We start from the raw sequence: 24218 nt of genomic DNA on the forward strand, positions 1-24218 counted from the left end.
TGTACAACTTTTGTGATAAGGCCAGCAATATAGTCAGATTGAATACGTTTTGTAAGAACCTATGCTCTACATCGGTGAACATCCTAGAACAGTTAAAGTAAGTAAAAAAGCAGTATTGCGCAGCACAATTGTTACCCAAATCTATTACATCCAATACGAATAAATAAGAAATCTCTTAAAGCAATCAATTCATCCATTTCCAACAAAGTAATTTCATGACCAAATGAACTAGCCTCCAGATAGCAATAGATTCATACCAAAGAAATCTACTGACATGATGATTGACTCGCAATTTGGCTAAGCAAATACCCAAACAACAACAACAACAAAAAATCTGCTGACGATAACATAAAATAGGAAACGATTGAGAATCCAGCACGTATACAATGGCTTGATGATTCACAATTCACATTGCCTGAATGTATGAATGAAGTTTTTTGTGCTTTTTTTTTTGTTTTGTTTTACACATTCATTCAAAGTGTGAAGACATAGTAATGAGCATTGTACACAATAGACACTAAAATTCACATGAAAAGGTTCCAGCATATGATAAAATTAATTAAAATCTATTCAAAGTTCTGCATATACACAACATTTCTATCTATTCAACTTTATCCTCCAAGGTAGCAGAAAGCAAGCAAAGCGAAACGAGCAAAATAATGGAATAAGAAGAGTATGTAACAGAAGATGCAATTGACTAGTCTATCATGTCTTCCGTTAGTGCAAAAAGTATACAGAGAGAAAAATGTGCAATAGAAATTAGACTAGATGCATCAAATGATGAGTTTCTGGTAAGTAAATGCGAAAAATGTGGTTCAGGAATGGAAAATTCAAGCACACGATTGAGAGCATTTTGAGCATGAATTGGAAGTTTCTAATAGTTTATTATGGTCCATGGAAACTTTTATCCATTTGTGCACATGCATACCAGGCAGCATGGACGTTTATGAAACAGAAGCAATTGCAGTTGCGGAAAAGTTGCTCGATTTAAAATGTGCTTCATTCTACTACCTCAATCGCATGATGCTCTGTTATGCTTGTGTGAAAATTTAAAGTTTTTAAAAAACGTCATCAAAAAAATTTATTGTTAATTATGTTGTGCAGCATCCATTTGTTCCTTTAAGACAGTAAAGGTTGATACAAAAAAAAAACTTCATTCTTAAAGAAGAAGGAGAAATTGACTAACTTCTGATGCTAGAATAACAGAAATATTTTCATGCAATTTTCCAGAGTGTCACGAATACACAGACTTACATGCTTAAATGGAGACACAGCTTAAGATATGACTGTGAATCTAGGAAGCCATTGGAAATTTGTTGTATAAACGACCAGGAGATGTGCAGTTTCAATACTACAAGAAAATGTTGCACTTTTAAATGGGGTGAGTGTTAAAGTGATGTCAAGTGATTGAAATGAGTTAAGGGTAGGGGGATCAGAAGCTTTAAAAACAGATATGAAAGAGATAGATATATGAATGTTATGGGAGAATATGGCTTAAGACTTAGACAATCAAGGTTAGACAATTTAAGAATGTATAGGAACTGAATAAAGACTAAAGGAGATAAGAAAAGTATGATAGGAAATAGAGTGGATTTATCTCGACCAAAGTGGATCTGATTTTAGAACAGTAGACCTAATTAAGCAACAGTATACGTAACTACACACAGTAGATCTGGTTTCTAGTCATCTAGTGATCTAGTCACAGAGGAGTTGACATGACTATCGTACATAGTACACCTGAATAGACTGCGGTAGACCTGACATGAATAAACGGCAGTAGTTCTTATTAGACCCAAGATGATCTCACTAGACCATATAATAATCCCTGCATACGATCTAAATATAAATATAAATAAGATCTAAATAATGAATAGACAGCAGTAGACCTGACTAGACGCTAGTAGAACTAAATAGACTATAAAAGAGCTGACTAGATCTTTGTTGATCTGACTAGGCTATAGTAGATATGAACAAAATACAATAAACCTAAAGAATGGAGCACAATATGGCTGATTAAACCATAGTAGACCTAACTAGAAACCCTAAACAGACCACAGTAGATCTGACTAGACCCTAGTCTAGTCTGACTAATAGATTCTAAAACTGAATAGATCGAATAGAAATGAATAGACTCTTATAGACTAAATTAGCTCATTGTAGATTTATTTAGACCACAGTAGACCTGATTAAATCACAATAGACCTAACTGGACCCCAGTAGACTTAGCTGGATGACAGTAAACCTAACTGAGCCACAGTAGACTCAAAATGAAAACATTAGATCTTTCAAAATCACAGTGAAACACAAAAGGATGAAGAAACTTAATAAAAAATGTCAGATATTGACAGAGGAGCACATGAATATTCAAAGAAGATCATAGGAATTCAGATTGAGAAAGACAAAGACAATGGGTGTCAAGTACAGTGAGGTAGGTTATTAAAGAGTGCCAAACTAACCCAAGAATAAGTGAGACACAAGAGAATGTAGACAAAATAAGTTGCATGCAGCTCAATGAGTTACACGCTAGATTGACAATCCCAAACAACAAGCTGCCTGGTTTTTGCACGGCGCCAATTTTTACTATAAATATATATTCACATTTGCAATTGCGATATAAAAATTTATTTTTTGCTATATATTGAGTCAAGCTCTAGCTTTTTATGTTTTCTTCATAGTTTTTTTAAATTTCTTCTTCATCTTTTGCGCTCGTCGATGCACTTTTGAAATATCACAAAACTGAATTTCATTTTACAATTTTAAACGTCGTCGACGACGAGAAGAAGAAAAAAAAAACATTGTGAACATTGTGAGGCATTGAGCGTCGCTTGTGCACTAAGACTATATTCGTACAAGAATGTTGCTTCATCTCACAATATTTTCGGGTTGCCGAAAATGAAGGAATTGCTGATGTACTACCATACCATAATAAAAAATAATGAAATTTTTGATAGGTTGAAATAGTTTTTAAAAAAAATTTCCCCAGCTGCATACATTCCTTCCATATTTTATATTAGGAAAGCAGATGATAATGAACCGATGAACGTCATTAGTCATCAATATAAATGAACAAAAAAATTTTTTTTTGTTAACAACCAAAAATTCATAAAAAAGTTAAATGCATGCACAGCAACATTGGATGGAAGGGATTCATGTATGGTGTGCAGCCTGGTTGATTGTGTTGAGGGATATTTAAAAAATATGAAATAAAAATTTTTAAGATCATCAATTTTTTTTTCAATTTATTTTAATTTAATCTTCTGAGGCGTTCTGAGGAGTAACTTCTGGTTGAATGAACGACTTCTCACAATGCTTTCGTTTTTATACAAAGTATAATAATAAAATCTTCAAACAGTTCACTTACTAACAGGCTTGTATGAGAATTGAGATGTAATGATTTTAAAGTAATTTTAAAATTTTCCCACGATGTTAATTTTGTTATGAAATAATCGGTTATGATTAATTTGAATTTTTTATGACCGTTAAAAGTTGTTTTAAGGTTCTTTGTTTGATTATTCTAATTTTTGAAGGTTATAGCTGGTTGGTGATTAGAATTTTATGGAAATTTAACTAAATTATACTTTAATTTTAATTATTGTGCCTTAATAAAATATTTAAAAAATATTTAAGTTGACTTTTTTCAGTCATTTCCAAACTAGGACGTGAAATATTTTGAGATACTCTGCAAAATTATATTCTAAAAACAGATAAAGTTTGGTTGCATGTTGAGCAATAATCAAGCCCATAATTCAACTAATCACACCCTTTATTTCCTATAAAGCCAATGATATCATTTTATAAATAGAAATTTAATTTTAGGGATAAAAAGTCAACCAAAATAACACTCTGTCCATTCCAACACGACTGCTAAAATGTGATTTTTTTTTGCGAAAAAAGGTAGATAATCTCCGTTACATATGCAGATTCTCATGTGCGCCTAGTGAACACCTCCTTCGATATTTTGTGTTTTAACAAATTTTTTTTTTTTATAAAACGAAATCTAGCAAAAGAAAAATGAGAAATTTTTCGCAGCAAGCTACAAGTGAAGGCAGATTCTTTATATTTTTTATACGAAATCTATGGCCCAAGAGTTCTGTCACTATTGGTGTATGGCTGACATTTGAGTGGCTTCAAGCTTCGAGAGGAATTGAAAAAAAATAAAAAAAAATAACAAGAATGAGTGCGCGGACATACACAAAATAAAAAGTATGAGGGGAGAGAGAGTAAATATGATCGTATGATGTTTTCATGAGCACTAAACAATTGCTGACATTCATGTCCGCCTTGTAGAAATCTCACGAACAGTATGACGAGAAAAATTGCGGTGTTTAAAAACTTTTTCACTCTCTGCTGTTCTGTATATTCATTTCTAAGGCGTTCTATGACTGAACAAAAATTATACAACATCAAATTTTTTATTTTCTGTTATTTGGTTTCTGTTTAGTTCCTGCTTTGATGCAGGAGGAATTTTTCACAGTCATAGTCATCGATAGGGAGTGAAAAAACAAGAAAACAATAGAAATACTGAGAACAGTAAAATCGTACATACAAATGCTAAATCTTCCACGGTGAATTAGAAATTGAACATTGTGGATATTCATTAGGACAACATGAGTTGCAGCACAACGTTCTAATGCCGTTTACACTCTAGAATATCTGGTCGTTGTCTAGTGCGAGTGAGAGAGCAAGCATGTGAGACAGAGAGATGAAAAGAATCTAAATATACAACAAGAAGAAGTGTAGCACATATGAGAAACTTGTTTTCCATCCCTACATGCATGCCTTTATTTTCTAGGCGAGCAAATCAACATTCAGTATTTTTTTGCTTTCTGTGCTGATTCAGACCAATGTGAAGAATCTGCGAGATTGGTATTTATCGTATTGCTGCATGAAATCCAAAATCACATAATTGTTTGTGTAGGGTTGGACATAAATGACGTCAATTATCATCTCAGACACTCTTTCAGCCATTAATTCCCAAAATCTGCATCCTTAAAAATCCTTAACTCCCATACATCCCTTTAGAACCGCCCTAAAAGCTAGACATCACTTCCAACCAACCCCTATTCGACTGTTCTTCTTATTCTTCCCCCATGCGACTTCTTTTTTCTAATCTCACACAAAACGAATGAGTTGCTCAGAAGATGTAGCCAAAAATTTATGGGTTCTGTGTATTTCATTTTGATTACCGAAAAAAGTATGAAGGAGAAATAACGATTTTGTGAAAAAGAGAGAAGATTTTTTTTTTCGTTTTCTTATTGTTATGACAAATGGAATACATGACGAAGAGTAAATGCTTTGTGTCGATGTAGAAGGAGAAGTGAATTTTTTGGATGCAATATTGTTGAGATGGTCATTTATTAAGGAATGGGTTTGGGATTGGGTTTATTATTTAATTAAAAATCTAGTCATTAAGTCATTCATTATACATGTACAACATTTGAAGAAGCACACACAAGCTGCATTAGAAGTATGACTCATGTAGTTTGTGAGTGACATTTTGTTCAAAGTTATCATCATTTTGCCTTATTACATATTGGACAAAAATTACCCTGATAGCCTAGAGGTATAGGCATTGCCTCTCGATCTTCGAGGTGTGAGTTCAATCCTAGGAGATTTCACTATTAATTGAACAACTTTTTTTGCCTTACTAATCAACAACTTTTCACGATAATTATGATGATGTCATCATTGCTGTTGTTATAATCGCGATATACTTCACAAGTGTAATCAGAAATTATTGCAATATGAGATAGTGAGCAAGCTGACATGCGATGGGTTGAATATATAATAAGGAGACTTGTAAGAAGCTCCATCAAATGACTTAGCATGATTCGGTATTGAAAATTAGCAAGTATGACAGCCAGCGGTTGAGGTAGTATAAGGCCATGGATCGCAATTTATAAGTAAGTAAGTAAGATGGCATGATCAAGCATTTATTACCATCAGTGAAGTGGCCGTACGATCAATTGTTAACCATAGCCATCCTCAAATAACCATGATGACTATATAGCTAATTGTCCACCTATTCCTCTATACTTCATGGTTTTCTATAAATCTGACTGATTTCAAATAAAAATTTTATCGGCATAAAATAAGCACCAGCAAAATATGGGAAAAATTGGATTATTAAGGAAAAATTTAGCGATTTATATGAAATATTCGACTAATTTCCAAAGATTTCGTTGATATTCTCTAATAATTGATAAATTACAGTATGACATGTTTATATAGAATAAGAAAAATATTGTAATTGTTGTTCCGAGACTAACTCAGTACCAAAGCCCAAAACTGAAAACTTCTGAATATAATAAGAGGAAAACAACTCTAAACCAAAAACTACCGAGTATTGAAACTTTCAGCATATATAAGAAGAAAAAAAATGTTCATGTATATTTCAGTATTTTGTACAGCCACATTTGTTTGTTATCAAATAAACAAACGATACAATTTATCAATTAACTTCGTTCCATTACAAACTGAATTCTCGATTACATCTGAATTCAAAACCCCAAATTATGATTTTTCATGGAGATTGAATCCAATTCTAGAACCCAGAAGCTTGCCATTTAACATTTCACTGACTTTGTCATGTGCATGCTTCAACATGATTATGAATGGAGATTTGACAGTCAAATGGACGCCAAAGCTGCAGTGAATGTGAGACGGGCATGAAATGGTCGATATATTTAGTTAGGAAATAAGAAATTCCTTGCAAATCGCCTGAAATAAGGATGGAATTTTTTTTTTAGTTTTTATTTTCAGAAAGATTTCAAATTACTTAAAAACTTTGCTGGACGAGCAGATAAGCTGTGATCTAACGTTCTATCTCAGTTGACGTCTGAAATTGGTTCTATCGCTGGATACCCTCTGCCAAATGTCAATACCAAGTGCTACACTGTCATTATCAACAGCTCTCTTCCAAGACCTCAAATTACATATAGCATAAATATTCAAACAGTGAAAAAGTCAATTGATCTGGACGATTAGCGAACAAAGTAATTAAGTAATATACCAAAATATGCAAACAACGTGCTCTCATAGGACAAAAATACCACTACGGTACCTAGAAGCGGTCTCATTGCCTGTTAAAAATATAGATATAAATGGAATCTACATGCAAAAAGTGATATTAATTAGCAAAGTAAATGAATTAATTACAGTAGTTTCTTAATTCAATCCAAAAAATCACCACCAATCACGCATCACAAAAAAAAGCCACTCAACAAGCAAAAAAAACTCATCTACAGCAACAAAATCCCCGAACGTATATTTACAATTCAACAATATTTATTAAAAAATTTCGACTGTTTTCAGTTAAAATAACTCGAAAACAATATTTATTGTAAAGTTTTCTGCTTCTTTTGCTAATTTTCTTTTCCAACAAAATTTTGTTACTGAATTTTTCATCCGGCTCCCATGCGTCGCAGCACATCTAAACACACTTAGTTCCATACAAAAAAACATCCGTACACAGAACGAAAAAATGAAAAAAAAAATACAGTTTTTAAAATTTTTTATTATCGTTACGCGAAGTATTCGTTTCGATTTTTAGTCGGTATAGAACATGACATTATACTCGACATGCTTTTCTTAATTTTAACTGTCCTTTTTGTTCAATATGTTCTGTTGATTAAGGCAGTGGATAGGAATTGAATAATTAATAATTTTTCGCATGAGCATATCCACCATAAATGATTTTAGAAACAAGAATCTAATTTCTTATGTTAATATCGCATGCAGAACCACACATATATCCACAGAAGTATGACACGACTTTTTTTTATCGAAACACAGCAAAAAAAGAGAAATGACAGTGCTGTTGGAACTTATGAGAACTGGGTAAAATGGTGAAAAATATTGGTTATAAAATAGTGGCACTAACAAAAATTCGATTTTCCAATTCGAAAAAACCTGGCTCGCAATTGGAGGAAATACATTGTGGCGTTCACTAGTTGGTCGACAGAGCGATCAAATAAATTTTCGCCATCATATTGTGAGCATTGCTGTGCTATTACCGGTTGCATTTGGCAAATCAATGAAACCAAACAGAATGGATAGAAATGAATAGAATGAAAAAAATCGATAGTTATAGCATTTTAGACACAAAATATTTTAGTTATGCTGATTATTATTCATATATGGATGGAAATAAAAAAATTGTGATTTTTTTGCATGCATACATACATGAGAATTATTGCACATTCGTGGGGAACTGATTTTTGTGTTATATCCGAGAATATGTTGACTTTGAGACTCTTTTGTGACAAATTTCTACAATTTCTAAAATTCTCCCTTTTTTTTGGGGATAAAGTCTTAATATTAATGATTTTTTTTTTTGGTGAGAGAGCAACGTGAAGAAAACAAAATGGTGTAATCGTCAAGTCGTTGGAGCAGCCAAAGCACCAAAGCAAATCCAATAGAAAATCATAAATTTTGTTTCATAGCCGTAACGCGTGACTTTTTTTTTTTTTTGTTGTTTCCCTCTCTCACTTAGAGGAAAAGAAAGTAAATTGAATTTGTGAGAAGTGCCACAAGCCACTTAGTACGTATAACTTTGGGTTAAATTTGAAATAATACCAGACAGACAAAATTCATTGGAGTTTCATAGTACTAATGCTTATATGAAAAATTTATTTTTTTTAAGCCCCAATCGTCGTGAACAGTTATCGGCAGCACAAGAGAACAAAAACATTGAGTCTCCCATGTAACTCATTTCACGTTAAACACAAACAACAAATTTATTAGGCACACATAAGTTTGCAGCAACACATACGATGTGTTCACGACGAGAGAGTCAATGTACTGTTTTGGTTTCTACAATCTCCGACATCTAGGGAGGCATCCGTAAGTGATGTCAACTCAAAAATTCTATTTTCATATTCACTTCCAGTTCCTTTTTATATTGCCCACTCAAATTGCAATTTTAACAGCTACATGACTCCTCCCCCTTTTGCACATCCATCCATCATTTACGAACATGCCCCCCTCCCTCCCGTTTATAAAGTCATTGTTTTCTTTTCTCGTTGTTGACGTCGACGCGCGGCACAGCACATCATCATCATCACACACATTCTCTCTCTTCAATATTTTGCGCGCTCGTTACATTCCAAATCAAATTGTTTCCTCGGGAATTTCTTTTCGTGCAGCGTTTTCTTCTCGTCTGCGAATTGAAATTCATTTCGATATGGAACTTCCCTCTGCGAGGAATTATTAATGTTTTTTTGTTGTGTTTTGATGTCATCGCATGCGATGTGTTCTGTGGAATGCAGTATTTTTTGACGAAGAACTGGAATTGTAATGGGAAATTGAAGGTGTTGGATGGAGTTGGGTAGGATGGACCCTAGGATGTACCCTGGTACGTATCCTAGGGTGTACCCTATGGAGTGATAGATGATTAATTGGAAATTGTCACACAAAAAGTCCTCATACAAAACATCAAGCAGAACAAGGCACAAACAATCAAGAACGAAAAACAAACAAATGTGGAGCACAGCAATGCCTTCTTACTCCTCAATAAGCAGCAAAAAATAAAATTTACTGTATCAATTTTCCCCATGCAACATTTGTAGCCGAAGAACATCAAAAACCGTATTGAACAGAAACTGAAAAGTTATTGAAAATTAATCGATAACTGATAGGAAATGAAAAGATTCATTTATAACAAATCGATAGCAACAGGAGAACATAATGTAACCGATTGGAAACGATGAAAAATTTTTTTTTTTTGTTTTGTTTTCAAACGTTTGTTTTTGGATACACTGAAGCGGCGGCATAACACAAAACTGAAATTTCTTTACATTCGTTTTCCCCCCTAAAAATTGTATGAAGCATGAAACGAAAAGGCATACAGCAACATCACTAATACACACACACAGGCTTTTTTTGACTATCTCGGTGTGTCTGGTTTTTTGGTGTAAAATTTTGTGTGTGCTTTTTTTGGGTACCGTATCTATTCACGGCGCATATACAAAATTGGAAATATATTTGGGAATAATGCATTAAGGTTGTCTGGTAAGTGATGTTTGTTCTGTAAATAGAATTAAATAGATGAATTTAATTATACAAGATTTTATTCTTAGAATTTATTTATACTTAAGTACATTTACAGTAGGTTCTTATCAAATTATAGAGTTTCTATTTGGTAATTTGCTAGTTCTTTTCCAGAATTGAAATAATTGATGTCTTTAAATATTTAATGATTTTAAACTATTTCTAAGAATTTTATTAATCCATCAAAAATAAAGACTTCCAAAATTTTTAAATAATTATGTATTTTACTACAATTTAGAATTCAAATTTCGTAAAAAAGTCAATTTAAACCTTACATGAATCCTTACAATTTAAATCTATTTAAAATTAAAATTATTCGCATTTTCAAATTTACTAAAATTATTATTTGAGCATCGATTATGGAATATATTCAAGTCATTCATCCATTACTGTACAAAATCATTCTTAAATTCGGTAGACGCATGCGTTTGACATTTGAATTTTAGCGATAAATACCGGTTCACATAGCTAATCAACCAAAAACTACAACTCTGCATATTTAAATGCATGCATGCAATTACTAGCTCAATTAAAGTTTCTCATTTGGAAATAAAATTAAGAGACATTTCTGACACTAAATCTGATTACAATCTCCTTATTGCCAAATGACAATAGTAAACAGGCGTATGATTTAAAGTAAATTTTCGTTGCTTGTCATCTTTTATTTCATCATATGATTGGTTTCGTAGGATTTTAATACCTCCCTAATCTATAGAATTTGAAACTAGAGGTGGCAGGACTCTTCCGAATGGCACAAGTCAATTAATAAATCCAAAATGTGGACCCAAGCTAGCGTGACTCGGAATTTAAACCAATTTGATTTTTGATCGATTAATCGATTTATGCTGTTCGACTCGAATTTCAATGCACATCTACAGTTTGCATATCTATTGGGTTCCTTTAAATCAAATCTGTAATTTCCTTACTATGTCTTATATTACCAAAATACTGATCTTTATCAAGCAAAAGGAATAAAAACTCTTAAATCCTAAACATATCCATTTTAAACATATGACAATGTATCTTATTACTATAAGTTGTTATACATGTATCGATATTTAATGTACAAAATAAATTATTTAAAATAAAATACAAATTTCCTTAAATTCTTAATTATTCGTAATAAAATATGAGGAAGTAGTTCACATCAGCTTGTATAATGCTGCAAACTTTAATAATTTCTTCGGCAGCTCGGTAATCACTTTCTTAATTCCATTAAAATTTAAATTCCTCAAAAAAAAATATTTGGCTCAAAAAAATCCACTTCATCCAGAAGCACTGCTTAAAACTTAAACTAATGGATGAAAATTCACAGTATGAAATATAAATAAGTAGAATGTATATTTATGGCTGCCAATAACAACTAAAGTTCTGTTGTTTCCAATTTCTTAGGAATTATCGTACCATTCGTGAGTTTCTCAATATGCTGATACATATTAAGATGCTTTATTAAGTTATTTTGAGTATGTAGTCCATTAAATTCTTTCGATGTCGATATGGTTTTTATGAAATTTTCATCTGCTAGCTTACTCTCATCATAATCATTATTGACTAAAACATTTTCATCTAATGAATCGTGACCGGTCGATGATGTTTGACTGTAGCTATCATCATTCTTAAACCATTCATTTTCATATGCTTTTAACCAAATTGGATTAGAGCCTTCCGTGCTGTGTTTATTTGTATTTGGTACGCGTGCTGCTGCTGCTAATTTTCCAGTGTCTGTTGGTACTTTAATGATAAGTTTATGTTTATTTAAGGCACAGAAATAAGATATAATTCACTTACCGTAAGCATTAACTCGTGCTGCTTTCAACTCTCGACGATAATTTGTTCGTTGTGACAAGCACAACGTAATGACTATAATTAATAGTGCTCCCATCGCTAAATTAATCATCACTAGCCAGATAATCATTTGTGCATTCCCGAATTCAGCTTGCAATACCAAGGCTTCAGAAGCTTGCGTATCAAGTACATTAAATTCTTTAAAAAGCACATCAAGCTTCTCAATATTCTGATCGACTAATCGTAGCACTTCGGAAACTTCAATGATTGAATTGTCATTTTTGTTGACTAAGTGTAAATATAAGTCAGTCTTTGTACGATCGACAGTTCCGTCTTTATTTTCATGGACTTTAAAGTCATCGACGTTGACAATTGCTTTGGTTATGTTGCTAAAGTGCCTGTGGATGATGGAAATAGAATTTTAGTTAGAATTTTTTGAATTTTTAGGGATAAATTGTAGACACGATGTCTCTCATGGACATTATGTCAATCAGGACGTTGATCTTTGTCAAATTGGATACAATTTATGAAAATCAAGGAATTAGACCTCAAAAGATGGCTATATTTGATTGCAGAGGCTTAGTTCTTGCTCTGGTCGATGTTCAGACATTACGTTCTGCATTACCAGATCGAGTCTTGAACTATTTTGGATATTAACCAAGAAGACAGACGACCTAGCATGACTCTAACTGGAATACATCGAATCCGGTCTCAAGCTACAGTCACACTGTTTTTAGGCAGCATTATTTGCCTTAATAACCCCGCCTGCCTTCCTGTTCACCTTTAAACAATTAAAAACTGCCATTACTTACTCTCTAAATTGATCAATCCTCTCCCTCAGCTCGAAGCTCTGCTGTCTCAACACAAACTTAACTCTTTGATCCTCTCTCAACAGATAAATATACACATGAGCAGTATCATTAAATCCATCCTTATCCTTCACCATCACAGTAAAGTCAAAATAGCCTTTCATTTCCTTCTGTGGATCAAAATTGAGTTTTACACTTCCTGTGTCCTTCTCAATTATAAAGGATGGATCTTTAATTGAATCAAGTCCTTCAGCTAGTGTCCTGTGAGTCTTTCCAACTTGGAAGTATGATAATTTTGCATTGATGCCAACATCAGGATCTGATGCTTTAAGTTTCATGATTTCAGTTCCGAAATCTGCAGAAGTTGAGACACCGCCAGTGAAAACTTTCTTGGCAAACTTTGGTGGATTGTCGTTAATGTCTTGAATCAGCACAACAACCCTGACTAAGGTTGGATCATCAGCAATTAAGGAGTCACTTCCAACCATAAGTTCTTCATAATTATCAACATCCATGTCACTGGAACCAACATTCAATAAATCTGTAAATCTATTCATCTCGTTCTTTGCCTTTCTCAATTTACTGCTTGTTATTCTATTAATCTCAATACTTGACACATTTAAAGGCATTGGCGGTTCCAAACAATTCTCAGTTGCCTTAATTATCAACGAATAATTTTGCTTCCTTTCTCTATCCAGTTCGTTCCTCACACTCAATATATGTGTCGCACGATCCAAATAGAAAAGATCATCATCATTGCCATAAATGATGAAGTAACAAACAGTTGTTGGATCATCATCCAAGTCATCGACCTCATCGCGATCGACTGTGTCGGGGAGTTTACGCTTTTCAATACCAGGCTGGACGTGCTCTGTCAATAAGAAAGCAAAACAAATGTGTGACGTAAAATTTAAAAATATTTTTTTTCTACAAAATTGTCTGTTTGTGGAAGCTTTTGTGAATTTCATGAGTACCTGTGAAGTTGACAGAAATTGATTGCACTAAAAATGATGGCTCGTAATTATTTACGCTGTGTACATAAATTATTAAGTCGAGATCGGATGACAATTCTTTTGGGATGCCTTGATCGTATGCCTCGACACGGATCTGTGGAATTGATAAAATTAATGGATATTAGTATGCATATGGATGTGAGTATGATGATGATTCGCGGGTTTTGGGTGGAATTTGGTGTGTTATTGTCATTTCTAGTCAGATAGGTAGTTCCGAGACAGAATATAGAGTTTTTAGTGATTATTTGATTTAATGGCGATTTAGAAGACTAGAATTTAAAGGTTTAAGTCACTGTGAAGCTATTGCAGCACCAATAATCGTCTGTTTGGGACACAAGCATTCCTTACTACTTCTACAGACCTAATTCTGCAATTTCTTGCTCTAAATTGGATACCTGTCAGTTAAACACCTGTCAAAACCCTTCTAATCACTTCTATACACAAGATTCTTATCATTTAAGTGTTGAACACATCTTCCTTACCTCATACAGCTTCTGTTTCTCCCTATTCAACGCAACCTTCAATGTAAGCAACCCCGAATTCTCGTCAATCGAGAAACTCTTATAATTTCCAAACAGATCAGGCTTCAATCGATACTTAACCAGTGCATTTAATCCCACATCTTCATCCTTAGCCACAACTTGTGTTATAACCTGCCCGACTGTTGCGTTCTGTAAAACAAAAAAAAAATCATTAAAACGTGAAACTTTTCAGTCTATTGTCTTTTTGTAAAAAAATTCATACCTCAGCAATTCGGATTGTGTAATTGTTAATTGGAGATACGAAAAATGGTGCGTGATCATTAAAATCTTGCACACAAATATCAAGTTTCATGTCTGTTGATCGCGGTGGATTTCCTAAATCTCTAATATCAATATTCAATGAGTAATTGCCGTACTTTTTGTTCAACTTATGTCGTGCAAAGACATTTGCGTTCCATGGATCAGTTTGCTTTATATAAAACATGTCAGCTCCAGTTCCACCGCGTAGATCAAATCTCACTTGACCATTTGGTGATGTTGGATCGTCAGCGTCACTTGCTCTTATTGATGTGACAATTTCTTTTACGTCATGAAATTCTGTTATTGAAATGCAGCTTGGCTCTTTTTGTGATGGAAATTCAATGACTGGCGTTTGGTCATTCTCGTCGAGAATTTTTATGCTGTAAATGAGTTTGGAATATGAATGTAAAAGTCAAGGTAAGGTTATGAGGTTTTAGAATGAGTCATGGTCAATTTTTGGATGGTTTGGAGGTCATTGCCTTAATAATAACAATGTAATACTCACTAGAACTGCTTAAAGGCATTCCTGCTCTCTCCACTTGCTGCTCCAAATTGATAATTGTCCCAAATCTCAATGACAATCATGTAGGAAGACTTCTGTTCCCTGTCAATCTTATCAGCGACTTTAAGGACGCCTGTTTCTGGATCTATAGAGAATTTTCCATGAGAACTGAGTCTGTCCAACAAGAATGTAATTTTTCCATAATCTCCAGAGTCTGCATCGTCAGCTTCAATCACTGCAATTTGAGTTCCAATTGGTTGATTCTCATAAATTGAAAGATTTTGGAATTCCGTGATAAAATAAGGCTGATTGTCATTTTCATCGATGACTTGAATGAAGACATCAACTAAGGATGACCGTGGTGGAACTCCAGAGTCAATTGCACGTACTGTAAAATTCAGCCATTCAAAAACTTCATGATCGATTTTTTCTTGTACCAAAATTTCTCCAGACACAGCATCAAGGTGGACAAGATTAAGAATCTCTTCTGGACCTTCGAGCTCATAAATTAATGACTTATTCTTATCAGCATCTGTAGCCACAACATTCAAGATATTTGATCCAAGCTGACTATTTTCCATTACTGAACGTCGATAGAATGGCTTTTGGAATTTCGGATTGTTGTCATTTTCATCCTCAATGACTATATTGAGTGTTGTCATTGCCACTTGCTTGCCATTCACAGATGCTATATCCTCAACAACAACGCCAATCTTTAAAGTTTCAATTTTTTCACGGTCGAGGATTTTAACGACTCTAATCAGACCATCATTAGCGTTTAGGTCAAATGCTGTGGATGTAGACATAAAGGAATTGAAATTTGGAATTTAGACTAGATTATCATGTCACTTACCTTGCATATAATCATATTCCTGTTGCTTTATAATGATTCCATTCTCATTTTTAGCCTCGGACATTTCACTGTCAAAAAAGTACCTCAATGTAGAGTCATTATCAGAATCAGTTGCCATTAATTTAAAAACATAAGTTCCAACAGCTGTATTTTCTTTTATGTAAACTGTTTGCATTTCACTGAACACCGGTGACTTGTTATTTACATCAATTATGGATATATTTACAATGCAATTACTGCTCAACTGTTGATCACCTATTCCACCGTCTAGTGCCGCTATTGTAAGTAAATAATTTAAACGTTTTGGATCAGACAAGTCGGGATCAAGTGAAGCACCATTTGCTATTGATATTGTGCCTGTATTGGAACCAATTACAAATTTATCAAGTGCACCATCAATGATGCGGTAATGGACGAGATTATTTGGTGATGATCCATCAAGATCCACAGCTTTGACAGTCAATATTGCTGTTCCTGGTTCCAAATTCTCAAGAATCGCTGTTTCATATGAAAATCTCTCAAATCTTGGCGCAAAGTCATTTTGATCCTCAACATAAATTATTACAGGTACATTAGATGACAGCGGTGGATTTCCACCATCCATTGCCTGTACAATCAAGCTAATTTGAGCGACTGATGTCTTTTTCTTATTGTGACTCGCTGACAGCTTCTCAAAATCAATTGGACCTCTTAATTTTATAATTCCACTTTTTGCATCAATTGTGAAATTCGGACGGAATTCACCGTCAATGATGTCATAGAAAATTTCACTATTTCTCGTTCCATTTACATCAGCATCGCGTGCTTCAACTTGTAATACTGTCTCAAATGTTCGACGATTTTCCAGCAGTCTGGTTTCATATTTTCGTTGTAAAAATGTTGGAATCTCATCATTGACATCCTGAATTGTTATAATTAAAGGAACTGTATTGCGATTTCCTTCCCCAACGTTGTCACGAGCCTCAACCGTCAAATAATGCTTCTCATACAGCTCACGATCAAAAAATTGACCTTCTGTACTTTTAATTGTTATGACTCCATTGTTTGGGTCCATATGTAGCAATTGTGCAACACTTCCTAATGATTCATAAAAAGTAAAATTGGAAACAATGACATTAATTAAGTATTTTATGGCATGAAAAATATTGTGAATGAGAATATAAATATAAAGCATAATTCACATGATGACTGAAAGCAAGTAGAATGAAAAATTTAAAGCACTGGAAAATATTTGTACTAAATATGTATGTTATGTGTTTTGTACTTGACAGTGAATAAAATGTGATTTGTTGTATTATCTGGTTTACATTTGGGTATTTTGAAAGGTATGGGAATGTATTTTTGTTTTTGAGCTTGACTATATGTAATTTGATAAACAATAGACAAATTATTTTGGGAATTGAATTTTTGGGGTCTTTAATTTAAATATATATGGTAGGTATTTTGGGATTTTTAGGGCAGTAATCCACTGTTGTTTCCAAAATTAATGCTTTCATGAATGTCATGTGAACATTATGCAAACTTTGTCATTTCGACAGCACATTTCTTGATCGATCCAAAATGGCCAAAATCAATGGCTCAACATCATGTTGTCTAATCCATGTGATATTCCCAATTCGAAAAATGGATATTTCTAGGAATCGCCACAGAGACCTTACTACTTTCGTGGCAATTATAGGTATGAATGCTTCTCTGTAAGGCTCTGTACCTTCGACAAGCAACCCAACTTCAATAAACCACACATTCTCAACTCACCAGTCAATCCAGTATATCTTATCCCCTGCGTTCCATAATTTCCAGAATCTAAGTCAATAGCTTCAATTCTGGCAATGCTAGTGCCAACAGAAATATTCTCAGGTATCACAATATTGTAAGCTTCTTTAGCAAATTGAGGAATGTTGTCGTTTCTGTCTTTAATATGCACAATCAACGGTACCGTACTGAATAAATAGGAAGAAGAAGAAGAAAGTTGTCATTAGTATGTAAATTAAAATGAAATTAGCCGATATGTTGTAGACAGTCAAGTGCAAATGCATGACCGAGAAGCACAAAGCAGACAGAGATGTCAAATGGAATTACAAATCAAGTGAAATCGAAACGACAATTCAATTCTAAATGAGCTGTAGTCGCACATTTCAGTTATCGTCGTCAAAATGGTCAAAAACAGCGTCATGGTGAACATGCAAGGTGCGAAATCCAAGGTCCTTTCAAATGATTTAAATTTTGATGATTTACTGTCCTGCATGGCCACGCAACGAAGCTCTAATGTCTAAAATGTGCTCCTCAATCAACTCATGTCAGTCATGTGTATCTCGGGCATCCCATAAATTCAAATTAACATACCTAAACTTTGCATCTGGTGTAATTTCCTTAGCAACAATTGTAAAATTGAGCATCTTAATTTTTTCATAATCAAGCAATTTTGGATTTCTAACACGAATTATAAATGTTGCTTCATTCAGACTTCTTTTCGGTGAAATGTCAAAGATATCATTCGGTGGATCAAGGTACAACTCAAAAGTACCATTATTTCCCAAATCATAATCAAAAACATCATTTTTTGGGTCAATTTGTAGGAAATTAACAGGCGTATTTTGTTGAGAATTCTCAGGTATTTCACATTCGTAACGCGTGCTTTTAAATTGCGGTGTTGAGTCATTTTCATCAATCAGTATGATTGTAATTTCAGTTTTAACGGAAGGTGCTGGTTTTATTTTTGAACGTTCTGTCGCAAGTATTTCCAAAATATAAGCACCGTTAATTAAATTTCTCGTATCCTCACGATCTAATGTCTTTAATGTTGTAATTATGCCTGTATCTTCATCTATCTTAAACATATTATTTCCACCACGAACGATGGAATATTTTATTTTATTATTTACACCTCGATCGCCATCAATGGCCCGTACAGTCGTGACGTAACTTCCTTTTGGAACACTCTCAGATATTCGTGTTACCGGCGATTGCGATACAAATTCAGGTCCATTGTCTTCCAGATCTTTGACTTTAACAACAATAGCTGCAGTGCCTGTATTGATTTGACCTTGATGTGCACGATCAATAGCGAGAACTTTCAATTGATATAGACTTTTACGTTCGTAGTCGAGAGACTTTCTTAGACGAATGACACCTTTGCCTTGCGATGTAGATATTGAGAATGGCGAGTCACTTTCACCGTCAAGTTCCTCAAGATAATAAACGACTTGTCCATATGCACCTTCATCTCGATCTGTAGCTTCAACCGTGAGAAGAATTCCTGGTTGACTATTTTCTGGCACTTCTATTGCTGATGGATATGATGTGAATATTGGCTCGGAATCATTTACATCTTCAACTAAGAGCAATAAACTTTGTGTTACGTAGCGACCTTCGCCAAGTTTGTTATCAGTCAGTGTGAGAATTATCGTGTATGCATCTTTTGTCTGGATGATGTAAAGGAGAGAGGAAGGTTGTTAACAAATAAAGTCAATAAAGCACTTACGTCCAACAATCTTACCTCACGATCCAACTCTTTATCTAAGTATATTCCAGCCTCATTATCGCTTATGCTTCTTATGACTATAATATCGCTGTCATAAGTACTTTGAACACCAAACTCCAAAGGATCGCCATCAGGATCAAATCCTTGTAACTTATAAATTAGACTGCCTGTTTAAATGGAACCAAATGCAATAATATAGAGGAACTGCATGTAAGATATGTTTTATTTAGGGAACTTAATGACTGTAAAATAGAATCTAGATCACTAGCAGCAAAACTGTGCATTATGACTACAAACAATCGAGTTTTACAGCATCGACACCTTCAGAAGACATTAGCGATGAGTAATAGCAATTGATGCACATTATTCTTACACGTGTTGCTACAAATAAGCACGTTCAAGCATAAATCATAAAACCATAACTTACCAACAGGCGTATCAGGTCCCTCTTTAAGACGTAATACAATTTCTGAATGTTGATCATCAATGATGAAACGTGGTGGACGATTATGTCTAATTTCATCGGAATTAACTCTATTTACAACACATAACAATAACAATAGCACTAATAATGTTTTAATGATGTACATGCTTGATAGCAATGTTTTGAGTACATCTATGCATTTCCATCGAACTTTTCGGTGCGATATGTACTGTGCATGTGTCTGACTGTTAATTGAATTCATCGTGTCAGGCCACTTGTTTTTGGATATAAAGGTTTTAACGATTTCTAAGTAAAATTTACTTTTGCGTAACTTTAAAGTCTGATTTTTTTTATTTTTTTGTTGCTCCACTTTGTCACTGCTGTTTTTTGTTTTTGTTGTTGTTGTCAAGCAATTTGTGCGTTACATTTTCCTCAATTTATTTGGAATTTTTATTTTGTTTTCATGCTGATTTCTTTTTTTTCTGTTGTTTTGAGTCGTTCTGTAATTAATGGAAATAAATATTTTTTAAAACATTTTTATGTAAAGTCTTACTTGTGACTGAATGTTTTTGTATAAAATAGGAAATATTGATATTGAGTTACAGGTTTGAATGATTTTATGAATGAGTGTGACGAATTAAAGGGCTTTAATAATGCATAACTGCTGATATAATTTTGTGAATGCTTGATGATTAGCATGGAATTAATGAGTTAAGGTTATTGATCTTGCCAGAGATTAGTTTTGATGATTTCAAAGATATTAGATTTAAATCCAACTAGATTTAAGCAGACTTAATTCTAATTTGAGTCGAAAGTCACAAAACCTAGAGCTGAAATTCCGGCTCCAAGCTCGTGACCAAGCTTCAGAGAGATTTGACAAAATTCGTCTTCAGGTAAAGTCAATTCTACCAAGCTTTACGGATGTTTCTACGTCGTAATTTTGGATAATATGTTGTCACTGAGAATGATAAATTTAAAATCCAAAAGATCAAAACTAATGCCAGAATTTGTTAAAATAGATTTACATAATAATCCGGCACCATTCTAAAATCAATTGTTTTAATCATCCAGAAGCAGCAGATTGCCGTGACACTAGTCAGGTGCCGAAATATGAACTGAAACCAGCACCAATTCAGAGTAAATATGATGTTCAGATTTCATTTAAATCATTTCAGCAATCAATCTACAATCCATGCCAGAGTCACGTCTGCCGGTTGCCTAATTTTGTTATTCCTGTTTTTTGATCCATTGTTAAATCGACTCACTGAATCCAATTAATACCGAAACAATCCCAAAACATTCATAACAATTTCAATTACACAAGCCCTTATAATTAATACAATAATAATTAACAAATAATGTCATTTCTTCTGATGTTTTCATATTTAACGAACCTATTGAAATATCATATTTACAAAGCTACGTAACATTTGCGTAACGTAAAGAAGTAACAATAATATTTTCAAACATCAACAATTTGTGACACATTGTTTCAATTTTTTAATTTGAAGCATTTCCATTGTGAATTTTTGGATGATTTGAGTAATTGGGAGAAAATATTGAAGAAGACTCAAAGTCTGCTCATGACAATGACCTGATGTGGATGTTGGATAGTTCATTTGTGAGTCTGTTCAATGCCTTTACTAAGAAGATGAAGCATTAACATAGTTGAGTGTAAATTCACACTTTTTTGCTAACTGGAACTATAATTTATGACCTCAGCTATGTGTTGCCCGTTATAACAAGGAATATTTTATATAAAAATTCCTAAACAGTTCCATTAAGCAATTCCTAAACGAATTTATAAGAATAATTTTCTCAATTAGCCATTCCACAAGCTGATTCCGCAAAAAAGTCTTAAGAATCTGACAGAAAATCTTCATGTTTAATGCTTCACAACCTCACGGTTCGTCAAAGTTCATCCATGCTATGATTATAGGGCATATCATATGGAAAAAAAGTTCTTGACTTAATTTTTTCGCAGAATAATGACTTCACGTTGCTACATAAAAAGAAATTACGTTTATGATATAAAAAATTCACTACTCAGCATTACCATCATTATATGATATACATACGTTAATAATGAGGCATATACTCATATATATTCACTGTGATATTTTCATGGTTTGTTAAATTCAACGAAGGATGTGAAATGGAACGATAGGAAGAACTAGCAAAGAGATGAAGAAAATTGAAATAAGAAGCGAGACACATAATAAGATGTGAGGGTAATCGTCAGGTGAATCAATTGTTTTGCCGGTAAAACATATTTACAGTCATATTCATTGGGAGTCGTTTGGAAGTGATGTACGTTCCATTGCAATGTTCGATTGCAGTACATTAATGTGGATTTGGAGGGAATCTTCGAGAGGCAAAGTGGAAATTTTGGCATCTTTGCTCGGAATTTGGATTATTGGAGCAAATTTTGGAATTTTACGATCCTGAACAGCTTTGTCTAAGCTGTATGCCGCTGAATAATTTTGGAAATGTGCAGTTTTGATCGTGGTTTTCCATCAATGCGTCTTCAATAAGCTTTAGTTCAAAGATTACTAAAATAAGCATACCTAAGTTCATGGCACTTGATATTTCAGTTCCAGTCTTATTTCCCCTATCATTTCAAAGCACTTCTCTCAGCCTTAAGAGAATATAGTCTTCAAAATGTTCATAAGATATTCACAAATGCCATAATATCCTCTTAAAGAGCCCCATAAGATTGATAAGTTGACGTCACTAAAGATTAATCTAATTGGACGAGATGGATTTGAAACTCAGATTGAGGATAATTTCAGCAAGAATTGCAGCATTCTATGTCAAGAACCACAAGAGCCTGCATTTGGACGAACTCTACAGCGTTATTGATGCTTAAAATCAGGTCATGAAATTTGATGCCAGAGACTTATTGGTATTGGAAATTCAAGCAGAAGCTAGCAGTCCTGAGCAGTTTCAGGCGGCATCTGAGGGAACCCTATCAAAATAGCTTTCGAAAGCCTTAAAACCTAAGTAGATCCTCTTCTTTCCCCATTGATATCATTTACAAACAACCCCCCTTAGTAACAAAATAATAACTCCATACTTGCTCCATACCCAAAAAACACAAAATTGTGATTTCTGAAAGTGATAAACAAAATTAAAATATTTTCAATTTCATGCAGTTTTAACAGCTCAACAGCGCAGCAAGAATGAAAGTCTGAATTTACTATATTGAAAGAAGTCAAACACAGTTATGGTTCATGAAGTTTTTTAACAAGAAATGATCTACATTTTAAATATTTTTCATTCACAAAAAAATAAGGCTGTCTGAATACCTGACGACGACGATCTTAAAGGCCATTGTCTTGATACGATTATTTCATGCGAAAATTTCACTTTTCATCAAAATGCTTAGCAAAATGTGTGTAGACGAAATGGAAATAAAGATTTAATTTACAAATCGTGAGAACTGAGCTTATGAATGAAAATTTAAAGTTTTATGAGAGATTTGTTGGATCTTTTATGAGTGTTTAGCTTGTTTTGATTTGAATTTGAATTGAATCTACATAAATACATTACTGACATGTTAATTATTGCGTTAGCACTTAAATTACTTGGGTGGTTTTTGAGAAAGTTTAGAGATGATCGTTGGCTTTGAGATGGAAATTTTAGTGGATTTTTAATTTATTGCTTTTTTGATTGTTCTGATGCTGGGGGTCGATGAGCTGGTTGAAGAAGGTAGGTAGTCATATGAAACACATTTGCTGATCAGGTTTTAATAAAAATTGGCATTAACTAAACTTAAACTGTTCTATCAAGGACGTGGTTTTAGGGGACGGGAGGCTTTCATGGGCTCGACATATGTAGCTATCAGAGGCTGACATGACTACGAACCTGATCAGCATAGTGTGAATTTTTAGGCGCTATTATTATGGGCTCACATTGAAATACTGTCCACATGTCCACTGTCCACGACATCATCAACTACTAATCAGCAACTTGGAAGTTACTATAACATGGATGTCGCTTGGGTTCCATTCAAGTGGGTTTAACTTAGCAGCTTCAAGTCGACTTTACAATGCAAGAATCGAGTCGACTTCTAGTTCTGGTTCTAATCAGAGTTAGCAGGACTTCAATGTTAACAAAGTGGAGTCCGACTTCACAAAGGCCTGACTTGTTGGACTTTGGGAGTCCGGAATCCAAAGTCCTGCCAACTCTTGTTCTAATCATACTGTTCACTTGGCTGTTACTCACCAAGACAATCTCTTAGTGTTCCCAGATTGAGTTTTTTCCAATCTAACTTCCTGTAACCTTCTCAGCTTCCAATAGTTCATAATGCAAAACTGATTCCGAAATTTTCAACTCAAATTGATCTTAAATTCAGTATTAAACAGCACATTAACATCCAATCACCTTGACATGACCATCAAAGATGATCACAACTCATCATTAACAGTCCCGAATCTCATAATTAATCAAATTTCCATCCAAATGACCTCTAAAATAATTAACTTCCAGACTAAGACCTACCAAATAGGTTAATTTA

General features: G+C 33.8%; 1 protein-coding gene across 1 annotated transcript; it reads right to left on the minus strand.

Moving 5' to 3' along the window:
* Positions 1-11210: 11210 nt before the first annotated feature.
* Positions 11211-19951, minus strand: Cad88C (cadherin 88C). The gene is made up of 12 exons (XM_070646682.1): positions 19703-19951; positions 19291-19442; positions 18138-19216; positions 17550-17734; positions 15795-16871; positions 14945-15731; positions 14402-14819; positions 14140-14328; positions 13619-13751; positions 12648-13515; positions 11839-12233; positions 11211-11781 (listed from the first exon to the last, which is right to left on the minus strand). The coding sequence occupies exons 1-12, from the start codon at positions 19863-19865 to the stop codon at positions 11414-11416; spliced, it is 5814 nt and encodes a 1937-aa protein (XP_070502783.1). The 5' UTR covers positions 19866-19951; the 3' UTR covers positions 11211-11413.
* Positions 19952-24218: the final 4267 nt, after the last annotated feature.

This window comes from Chironomus tepperi, unplaced genomic scaffold (genome assembly GCF_022539635.2).
Source record: "Chironomus tepperi strain 1889 unplaced genomic scaffold, CSIRO-AGI_Ctep_v1 contig_364, whole genome shotgun sequence".
Taxonomy (NCBI): Eukaryota; Metazoa; Arthropoda; class Insecta; order Diptera; family Chironomidae; genus Chironomus; species Chironomus tepperi.

Coding starts and splice junctions, on each gene's coding strand:
- Cad88C (XM_070646682.1), bottom strand. CDS start 19,865: ATGTACATCATTAAAACATTATTAGTGCTATTGTTATTGTTATGTGTT. Junction 13,752..14,139: donor AGAAACAGAAGCTGTATGAG/GTAAGGAAGATG, acceptor TCAATTCCACAG/ATCCGTGTCGAGGCATACGA. Junction 11,782..11,838: donor AGCACGAGTTAATGCTTACG/GTAAGTGAATTA, acceptor TTATCATTAAAG/TACCAACAGACACTGGAAAA.